The sequence below is a fragment of the Terrapene carolina genome, unplaced genomic scaffold (assembly GCF_002925995.2).
Source record: "Terrapene carolina triunguis isolate 2854851 unplaced genomic scaffold, T_m_triunguis-2.0 Scaffold50776, whole genome shotgun sequence".
Lineage (NCBI taxonomy): Eukaryota > Metazoa > Chordata > Testudines > Emydidae > Terrapene > Terrapene triunguis.
This window is the reverse complement of record NW_020715127.1, coordinates 2,366-13,680: the sequence shown is the minus strand read 5'-3', so window position 1 is coordinate 13,680 and position 11,315 is coordinate 2,366. Positions and strand designations below refer to the sequence as shown.

General features: G+C 48.5%; 1 protein-coding gene across 1 annotated transcript; it reads left to right on the top strand.

The window, feature by feature from the left end:
* Positions 1-6,717: 6,717 nt before the first annotated feature.
* LOC113405775 (olfactory receptor 5V1-like) lies at positions 6,718-8,803 on the top strand. The gene is made up of 2 exons (XM_026647027.2): positions 6,718-6,721; positions 7,848-8,803. Exons 1-2 carry the CDS (start codon positions 6,718-6,720, stop codon positions 8,801-8,803), a joined length of 960 nt encoding a protein of 319 aa, XP_026502812.2.
* Positions 8,804-11,315: the final 2,512 nt, after the last annotated feature.

Below are 11,315 nucleotides of genomic sequence, written 5' to 3'. Positions count from 1 at the left end.
TGACTATATGTTTAAACTCACTGATCGTTATGAACTGCGGTAGTCTTACCCTAAGGCAGGATAAAAAACTGCACCTGTCCCCCAGTGTTGAATGATTAGCAACCTCCGCGGGGAAATTCCAAACAACCTTCTCTTAAACCACTGCACTCTCCGCTCGGTCTCCAGGCAGCGGCGGCTCCAGGCACCAGCGCTCCAAGCGCGTGTCTGGGGCAGCAAGCCGCGGGGGGTGCCCTGCGGGTCCCTGCGAGGGCGGCACTCAGGCTGCCTTCAGCGGCGTGCCTGCGGGGGGTCTGCTGGCCCCATGGATTCGGTCGCAATTCGGCAGCGGGTACGCCGAATCCGCGGGACTGGCGGACCTCCCGCAGGCACGCCGCCGAAGGCAGCCTGCCTGCCATGCTTGGGGCGGCAAAAAGGCTACAGCTGCCCCTGTCTCCAGGATAGTGCTGCCTCATTTGGATCTGGCCGGGTCCAACCCAGTAAACCGATTAAGTCGAAAACACACAATACTTATTACCTACTACACAGAACCATCATCCACTCCCGCCCCGGCATAGGCGGCGAGTTCCATACCCACGTGGTGCTCAGGCACCAGCAATATTCAGAGCCGGGGGCCCAGCTCCACCTGCGGCCCCCCCGAGTGTCCCGTGGCGCCGACTTGCTGCCCCCGCTCGCCTTTCCCGGGCCCCGGAGCAGAGCGTCTCTTTGTCTCCTCCATGCTGCTTCCCTGCAGCAACTGCTGCCGCAGTGCCCCCCTTCTCCACTGCCAGGGCAGACTGACTCTGAGCCTGCCCTTCCACCTCAGACCCTTCCCTTTTCCAGCAGGACCCTCCAGCAGCACAGCCCCCCCCCCCACAGTCACTGTTCTTGCCCCATGCTGGGCAAGGAGGCAGCCCCATCCCTCACCCCAGTGAGGCTACAGTCAGGGGCAACAGCAGGGGAGGAGGCGCATGCAGCCCCCCACGGCACACACCGAGGGGGAGGTGAGGGAGATTCCTGGACCTGAGAGGGGCCCTAGGAGCACATGCAGTGACAGTGTGCTGCTGGGGGGGCAGCAAAGGGGGGCTCCTCCCCCAGAGCTTGCTGCTGTCAGCAGGGAAAGGGCTGGGGGGCTTCCTCTCTGGCCCCTGCCCCAGAGCAGCCTGCCTGCACCCCAAACTCATCCCCAGCCCTGCCCCACCCCAGAGCCCACACCCTCATCAGAGCTTTCACCCCCCACTGCACCCTCAACCCTCTACCCTAGCCCTGAGCCCCTCCCACATCCCAAACACCTTATTCCCAGTCCCAGCCAGAGCCCTCACCCCCCACACTCCTACTCTCGCCCTGGGCCCCTCCCACACCCCAACCCCCCCATTGCCAGCCCCAGACAGAGCCCTCACCTCCTACACCCCTACTCTCGCCCTGAGCCCCTCCCACATGCCAAACCCCTCATCTGCAGCCACAGCCCTCACCCCTGCACCCCATCCCTCTGCACCCCTCCCACCCCCAAACTCCCTCCCAAAGCCTGCACCCCAATCCCCTGCCCCAGCCTAGGGCCTGCACCCCAGACCTCCTCCCTCACCCAAACTCCCTCCCAGAGCCTTGGGCAGGTGTGGGGGGGTGGAGTTTGGGCAGGGGCAGGTTCTGGGCACCACCAAAATTTCTACAAACATGCCACCCCTGCCCACCCACTGCCTGGCACACACAGCCTTAGCCCTGTCATGGATCCCACAATCTCTGTAGCCTCCCCCCCCATTTACTTCCTCACCCATCACTTGGCTTTCTTTGCTGGCTCCAGCCCCCTGCGGAACGCAATTCCAGGGCCTCTGTCTCTGCCCGCTACCACCTCCAGCGCTCTGTGGGGCTCTGTGCCCAGCTGCCCAATTCTGCTAAGTTCTTGGGAAAGGCTGAACATGGCATGCCCAGCCCCTGGCTCCAGAGGTGAAAGTAAGCCGGTCTGGTATGGTACGGGGTTCCTTTAATTTGCCCGTGAACCCCGGGGCTCCCAGCCACCTCTGCAGCTCGGAGCCCTGGGTTGATTTAAAGGCCCTGGGGCTCCCAGCCACAGCCGGTGCCCCAGGGCCTTTAAATCCCGAGAGGTTCCGCCTCTTCCGGTTGATGCCACACCTTTTCCGGATGAGGCCACGCCCCCTCAGGACTCTGGCAGTACCGGTAAATCCTGTACATTACTTTCACCCCTGCCTGGCTCCCAAGCGAGCCCCAACCAGCCACTCAGTGAGCTCTGCGGTACTACCAGCGGTGCCGGAAGGGGCACATTGTGCACGGCCAGCCCCTGGCCCTACCATGAGCTCCCAGCACATTGGGCAAAGTTTGCACAGACACATGCATGGCACAGCAGTGGCTGCAAAGGCACCCCATGGGGACTGCCCCCTTCCTACAGCTCCTCTGGCACTCCAGCCCCCCGGGACTCCGGTCTCCACCACTGCTTTACAAGGTGGGAATAGTCTCCTTCCTACTCCTGCTGCCCCGAGTTGGGAAGGAGCTGCTCCAGGGCGCCCTCCCTCTTAGGACTGCTGCAGCCCAAGGCCGGGTGATGAACCCAGAGCACTGAAAGTTCCCCAGAGGCACCCGGGGATGTTGCTGGGGCTCAGTGGGAGACCAGACATCTTCCTCCTGCCGAGCTGCACTTGCTTTCCTCGCCTGCAGATCTCCACCTCCTGCTCTCTCACCTGCCTCCCATCATGGATCTGTCACATGTCACCCAAGCAGCCCCGTGAGCCGCTTCCGAGGCAGCTGAGCGCCAGCCCAGGCCACCACGCACATGGCAGAAATAGTCCCCGCCGTATCCCATCCCGAGGCATTCAGCTGGGGGACCTGGGATGCGAGACCCCCCCACTCACCAGCGCAGTTTTTCCCATAACTCTTAGTGCTTTGCAATCGACTGGCTACTCGGTGGCACCTGCATGTTCAAAACACTTTATTGGTATTCACAGTGTTAACCTACGGTGAAGCACAAGAGGTATCTATTTTTAAAAGGCTGTATGCAAAATAGGATCTCTTTATAGGTTAGTATATTAATTATCTCAAACTCATTAGCATATATGTCACTTAGTTACCATAGCAATTCTGTGGTTAAAGTGTGTGCTAATGGCCCTATCCTAAAATTATAAATGATCTGGGGAAAGGGGTAAACCATGTGGTGGCAAAATTTACAGATGATACAAAACTACTCAAGATAGTTAAGTCCCAGGCAGATTGCGAAGAGCTACAAAAGGATCTCTCCAAACTGGGTGACTGGGCAACAAAATGGTCGATGAAATTCACTGTTAATAAATGCAAAGCACTGCACATTGGAAAACATAATCCCAACTCTACATACAAAATGAAGGGGTCTAAATTAGCTGTTCCCACTCAAGAAAGAGATCTTGGAGTCATTGTGGAGAGTTCTCTGAAAACATCCACTCAGTGTGCAGCTGCAATCAAAAAAGCCATCAGAATGTAGAGAATCAATAAGAAAGGAATAGATAATAAGACAGAAAATAACATGTTGCCTCTATATAAATCCATGGTATGCCGACAGCTTGAATACTGCATGCAGATGTGGTCATCCTCATCTCAAAAAAGATATACTGGAATTGGAAAAGATTCAGAAAAGGGCAACAAAAATGATTAGGGGTATGGAATGGCTGCTGTAAGAGGAGAGATTAATAAGACTGGGACTTTTCAAGTTAGGAAAAGAGACGACTAAGGGGAGATATGATAGAGGTCTATAAAATCATGACTGGTGTGGAGAAAGTAAATAAGGAAATGTTATTTACTCCTTCTCATAACACAAGAACTAGGGGCCACCAAATGAAATTAATAGGCAGCAGGTTTAAAACAAACAACAAGAAGTATTTTTTCATACAATGCTCAGTTAACCTGTGGAACTCCTTGCCAGAGGATGTGAAGGCCAAGACTATAACAGGGTTAAATAAACCATAGATAAATTCATGGAGGATCGATCCATCAATGGCTATTAGCCAGGATGGTCAGGGATGGTGTCCCTAGCCTCTGTTTGCCAGAAGCTGGGAATGGGCGACAGGGGATGGATCACTTGATTGCCTGTTCTGTTCATTCCCTCTGGGGCACCTGGCATTGACCACTGTTGGAAGACAGGATACTGGGCTAGATGGACTTTGGTCTGACCCAGTATGGCTTTCTTATGTTCTTATGTACTCAAACTGATATCAGCTGCCTTCCTGTAATTACCAGTCAGCATTTTATGCACAATCTCTGCAAAATTATGTCATTGAGAAATTATACTATATGCCATTTTATGTCTTTGGGTTGCTGCTGGTCACTTTACCTCTGCTAATTTAACAGGCCTAATTTATGCTACATTCTTAAGCTAATGTCTTCTAGGTTTGGTCTTCTTGCATTACTGCCTTATCCCTAATTTTATTAAATACTAAATACTTATTCCTATTGTCTGACCCCATAGGATACACTGGGTCTGCTGCTTGCTAGATGAGTTCCCCAACTACTGTGCTTTCAGCTATTTTAGGGTGGGACACATGTTTTCACAAAAGACATTGGAAGGTCGTTGGTGTACCCTGCTGTGGAACGGGGGAAAAAAAGTCAAAATCATGAAAATTTGGGGGGGGGTAAATGTGCCTGTATGTGCAGCATGTCTGTGTGTGTGTGTGTATGCATGAGTGTGTATGAGTGTATGCATGTGTGTGTGTGTGTTTAGGTGTGTGTGTGTTTAGGTGTGTGTGTGTGTGTTTAGGTGTGTGTGTGTTTAGGTGTGTGTTTAGGTGTGTGTGTGTGTGTGTGTGTGTGTTTAGGTGTGTGTTTAGGTGTGTGTGTGTTTAGGTGTGTGTGTGTTTACGTATGCTCAAAAACTAAATATTTTATTCAACCCAAACCAAATTTTTTAACCAATTTTGCTGAACTGAAAAAAAAAAGTCAAGTATTCACTCAGCTCTTCTCTAGGTTAACGTGTAACTTTCAGTGTGACTCCATCTATCCTAAAGAGGGACACAATAGTGCCTGCTAAGTGGAGGGGTGCTCAACACATTCATTTAAGTTCCTCTGTTGAATGCGGAAATACCAGGTATGGCAAGCACAGAGACCTGGAAAAGGGAATTTCCATCCCAGGGGAAATTCCAGCATCTCAAAATATATTTTCATCACAAATTAGAATAAAGCGTCAAAATTTGGAAATGTTCACGAACTGGAAATTCTGAAAAAAATTGATTTGGAAACGTGGAAATGACCCTATTCAAATGCTTCATGTTGATAGTGTTGAAAGTGTAATTTTATTAATATATTATTATATTAATATGGAAAAGTCAAAATGAAACCAAAGGGAAATCCTCCAGTTCGCTTTTGAATTGTTTCAAAAGTTTTCTGTCCAAAATATTGTCAAAATCCCAGCTAGGGTGACCACACAGCAAATGTGAAAAATCGGGACAGAGGAGGGGGGTAATAGGAGCCTATATAAGAAAAAGACCCAAAAATCAGGACTGTCCCTATAAAATTGGAACATCTGGTCACCCTAATCCCAGCAAATAGTTCAATTTTGACAAAGCATCATTTTTGTTTGGAAAACTGTTTCATCAGGGTTGGTTGGGTTTTTTTTGACCAGCTGTAGTGGGAAGAAACTTAATTTAATGCCAAACAACTTAATTGACTGGGATTTGTGTTACTTTCAGACACACTGAAATAATGATCAAAATGTTTCTGGCCTCTGGTGCACCCGTCTGTGCCACAACCAGGGACTCGTGGCACTCTGGGTTCAATCAAAGAACATAATTCTTTTCTCACATTTGTTTTTTGTTTGCGAACATAATGAGCCCTGTGTGATTCAACCCCAGTGGTGCCCAGTGTGTTTATATCCTGCTCCCTAAGCCGTTGCAAAGAGCTGGTGGTTTACAAGAACTTTTGATATGTAACAAAATTAGAATCAGTCCTGTGCAGATCTGTTTTCTTTTGTACACTGCAGATTATTTTGTGCAAACTGTCTGGAAATAGGCATTTTGTCAACACTGTGAGAGTTACTGGTAAATTTGAATTATCTATCTATCTATCTATCTATCTATCTATCTCCACACCCCAGCCCCATTCCCTTGGTCCCCATTTTAGGATTTTCTATACCACCCATTATGATATTATCTAAACTCCCATAGGCTCCGCATTTGTGGATACCTAGCACTGTACATCTGAAAATCAGGCCCCTCGGATCCCAAACCGGCCATTCAAAAACAGAACCCTTCTCAAATTAGTGGGTACTTCAGCCCTTAATTATTTTATCAAGACAAAGAGAGGAAGAAAGCAATCATCATAAGTCACCTGAAGACTGCGTGTTGCACTTTGGTAAGTTTCCTTTACTGCTGTCTTAATTCAAGATGATTTCAATGTTGTTAAGCTCAAGGGTAAAATTTTTATAAGCAAATGAGTGACTTAGGAGCCTACAGGTGTTTCCACACTGCTATCACGGGATGTGTGATTGCAGTGTAGAGATACCTTTAGTCCTATTTTACCCACTAGTTAATTATCTGGGTTCAAGTATCAGGGGGAATGGATGGACGATGAAATTAGAGCTAGAATAGTAAAGCCCTGACTCAAATGCAGAGAGAGAAGTGGTGTACTATGTGACAGGAAGATACTAATGAGATTAAAAGGGAAAGTCTATAAAAAGGTGCTCCATCTATTTTTAATGTATGGTGCTGAGTATTGGGCAACAAAGAAGACCCATGAGCAAGTGATCTGCTCCACAGGAATGCAAGTGTAGTGATGGGTGAGTGAGGAATGCTTAAAGTAATACCAATAAATGGAAGTCACTGGTCAATATTGTCTTATTGTTTTCTGGTACTTCCCTGTACAGTGTTGTTAAATGCAAAGTAACGCACATGGGAAAACATAATTCCAACTATCAATACAAAATGATGGGATCTAAATTAGCTGTTATTAGTCAATTGTGGAGTCAGTGTGGAGAGTTCTCTGAAAAGATCCACTCAATGTGCAGCAGCCATCAGGAAAGCGAACGGAATGTTAGGAACCATTAGGAAAGGGATAGATAATAAGACAGAAAATATCATAATGCCACTATATAACTCCATGGTACACCCAGACCTTGAATATTGAATGCAGTTCTGGTTTCCCCATTTTAAAAAGATATATTAGAATTTGAAAAGATACAGAAAAGGGCAACGAAAATTATTAGGGGTTGGGAACAGCTTCCATATGAGGAAAGATTAAAAAGACTGGGACTGTTCAGCTTGGAAAAAAGATGACTAAGGGGGCTTATGATGAAGGTCTATAAAATCATGACTAGTGTGGAGAAAGTGAATAGGGAATGTTACTTACCCCTTCACATAACATAAGAACCCGTGGTCACCCAATGAAATTAATAGGCAGCAGGTTTAAAACAAACAAAAGGAAGTAGTTCTTCACACTACGCACAGTTAATAGGTGGAACTCATCGCCAGAGGATGTCGTGAAGGCCAAAAGAATAAATGGGTTCGGAAAAAAATTCAGAAAGTTCCTGGTGTATAGCCAAGATGGTCAGGGAGGCAACCTCTAGGTCAGGGGTTCTCAAACTTCATTGCACCACATCCCCCATCTGACAAAAAAAATTACTACACAACCCCAGGAGGGGGGACTGAAGCCTGAGGCTGCCCGATCCCTGCCATCCTGGGTGTGTGTGGGGTAAAGACAAAGCCCCACTGCCACCGGGGGGAGGAGGGTGAGCAGAGAAAAGCTGAAGCCAAAGGGCTACAACTCCAGTCAGGGGGCCTGTAATCTCAAGCCCTTTAAAAGGTGTCTCAAAAGTTGGGCACCAAAGTCACTCATCGCTTTTGGAAGATCTGTTTGGCTTCTTGAAGCGATGCACTAAATTAATAATTCATCCTCTTCCCTTGCAGATGCAGCCGAGCAGGAGATGGGGAATTGGACAGCTGAGCTGGGTTTCACGCTCCTGGGCTTCTCTACTTTCCCAGGACAGCACAAGTTGGTTTTTGTGGCACTCCTGGCTGTGTACCTCACAGCTCTGGTTGGCAATGGGATGATACTGATCATTGTTCGGCTAGACTCTGGCCTCCAAACCCCTATGTACTATTTCCTCCAGAACTTATCCTTCCTAGACATCTGTTACATCTCTGTCACACTGCCCCAGATGCTGAATAACCTCCTGGAAGAGGAGAAGGCCATTTCCTTCCAGGCCTGCTTTACCCAGCTCTTCTTCCTCATCACCTTCGTGGGAGTCGAGTGCATCCTCCTAGCCATCATGGCCTACGACCGCTACCTGGCTATTTGCCACCCGCTGCGCTATGCCGCCCTCATGAGCAGAAAGACTTGTCTGCAGCTGGCGGTGGCCTCCTGGACCTGCGGCCTTCTCAACTCGGCCCTGCACACAGGCCTCACCTCTGTCCTGCCTTTCTGTGCCTCCCACCACATCGCCCACCTGTTCTGCGACGTCCCCCAGCTCCTGAAACTCTCCTGCTCGGACACCTCCCTCAACAAGGTGGTGCTGCTGGCCGTGACAGTGCTGCTTGGCGCCATTCCCTTCCTCTGCATCGTGGTGTCCTACGTGGCCATCGCCAGGGCTGTCCTACAGATCCGCTTTGCCCAGGCCCAGCGGAAGGCCTTCTCCACCTGCGCCTCCCACCTGGCCGTGGTCACCTTGTTCTACACCACGTGCATGTTCAATTATAACCGGCCCAGCTCTGGACACCCCTTGTATGTAGACACCCTGGCTTCTGTGCTCTTCAATGTTGTCACACCCATGCTGAACCCCCTCATATACTGCCTGAGGAACAAGGAGGTGAAGGCAGCTCTGAAACATGCAATAGGGCAAAAAAATTCCTCTCTGAAAACATGAGAGCCCTAGGGGAATGTCAACACTGGGCCCATCTACACCTTAAATAACAAAGATAAATTATGGAGATACACCTATTTTGTAGAAGTGGAAGGGATCCTGAAAGATCATCAAGTCCAGCCCCCTGCCTTCACTAGCAGGACCAAATACTGATTTTGGTCTAGATCCCTAAGTGGCCCTCTCCAAGATTGAACTCACAACCCTGGGTTTAGCAGGCCAAGGCTCAAACCACTGAGCTATTCCTCCCCCCTATTGGGACTTGTGTCCCTTTCCCTCATTTATCCCCTTCCTTAATGGACCATGTGGCAAAGAGAATTGGCTACATTTCTCTTAACACTTGTAGTTGTATCATGATAATGATTAGACTTGGTAAAATTTCAGGGGTGGCCAACCTGTGGCTCCAGATCAGAGGTTAATATGCAGCTCCTTGTACAGGCGCTGACTCTGGGGATGGAGCTACAGGCACAAACTTTCCAATGTGGTGGGGGGGTGCTCACTGCTCAACCCCCTGCCCGGCCCGGCCCCGGCCCTGACCCCACTCCACCAAGATCCCCGCCCCCTCCCCTGAGCCTGCCGTGCCCTCGCTCCTCCCTCCCAGAGCCTCCTTTGCACTGCAAAACAGTTGATCCTGGTGGGTGGGAGGCGCAGGGAGGGAAAGGGAGGTGCTGATTGGCAGGACTGCCAGAGGGCAGGAGGCATTGGGGGCTTATGGCAGGGAGAGCTGGTGAGCTGATGTATTACTGTGGCTCTTTAGCAATGTACATTGGTAAATTCTGACTCCTTCTCAGGCTCAGGTTGGCCACCCTTGGTAGAATTTGATTTTTAATTTGTATAATTTCAATGGATGTTTATTTCTAAGATTCCCCCCCCCCATAATTATAGATTTTGACAGTGGTGGGAAATTATGGGAGTGGTGAACAACAGGGGGCCAGATAACAACATCCCGCAGCTGTTAAAACAGAGATTGTCAACAGCACATGTCAAAATGCACAAATTCAATAGCCTTAAATCAACTGCTAAGATCTCACATTGTTTATCTGTACATTTAGATTATTATTGATGGAAATATTTACCAATGAAAATCCCAGCCTAATAATGACCAATCCAATCTCATGCTTCAGGGTCTCATATGGGGTCAGGAAGGATTTTTCCCAATCTGAGCAGGGGGGGTGCAGGGCTCACCTTCCTGCAAAGCATCAGAGAGCAGACACAGCTGGAGACAGGATAGTAGTTGGGGTGGACCCGTGCTCTGGGGTAGGAAGGAGAATCCTCTGTTTTCAGTGGTGGGTAGGTGTGTCTTGCTCATGTGCTCAAAACTCAGATTTGGGGTCAGGAAGGCATTTGCCCCCAGGTCAGATTGGCAAGGAACTTGGGGTGTGGGGTGCTTGCTGGCATTAACTGGGCTTACCCCAGCTCATCATTTCTGCACTGTTGAAGGAGCTTAGTCATTAAGTTGTGCCTCCAGAGTTATCAAACAGTCTGGTAGGGATATGAAACCTCCTGCTTCAGGGCTGAAGCTGATCTCTTTCTATTAGAGACCAAAGTGAGATTAACTGGGGGGGAGGAGGATTATTTCCCATCTGCTACTTGATGGCTCCTACTCTCCTCTACACCACCTGGGGCTGGGCCCTCTCATAGACAGGATCCTGGGCTATATGGACCTTGGGTCTGGTCCCATCTGGCAATGCCTATGATTTTGTGCCCATTGGTCTAAAGGGTGTGGGAATGAGATGTTTATTATTTAAAGTGGTTAGGTGCTTCTGGAACCAGAAATATGGTGTTTAATTAGGCTGGTACTAGGAGACTGAACACAGGTGCAGACATCAGGACTCCTGGGTTCTGGCTCTGGGAGGACAGTGGGGTCTAATGGTTAAAATGGGAGGACTGGGAGTCAGCACTACAGGTTTCTATTGCCATCTCTGGTGGGGGAGTGGGGCTTAGGGAGTTAGAGAATTGGGGGCTGGGTTCTATTCCTAGCTCTGGGAGGGGAGTGGGGTCTAGTGAGTTAAAGCATAGGACAGGACTTCAAGGTTCTAATTCCACGTATGCCACTCGTTCTTTATATGACCCTGGGCAAGTTACTTTCCTTCTCTGGGCCACAATTTTCCACCTGGACAATAGAGGGAAAATATAATATGTATAGAGCAGACAACTCATATGGAATTAATAGTCAGGACAGATTTCTGCAAAGTTTAATAATTGGTAATATTTCTGTAGGCTGAATGGAGTGATATGCTCAGAGCAAGATTTTATAACATTATTATTATTTTTAACATGCACACTCACAGTTTTACTAGGACAGTTTCATTGCTGAACTTGTATTTAAAATACACAAGGATTTTCAAGTTAAGTTCATGTCATAAACATAGCAACCAGTTATAAATACAGGATCTGTCACGTGGGATGTTGTCTGTATTTATTTTTAAGTAAAAAGAGTGATATTTATAATAATTTAGAAAAGTAAGTCAGTGAAAACTGCTGGTTATTTGGCATTTGAATTTCACCTTCACACACT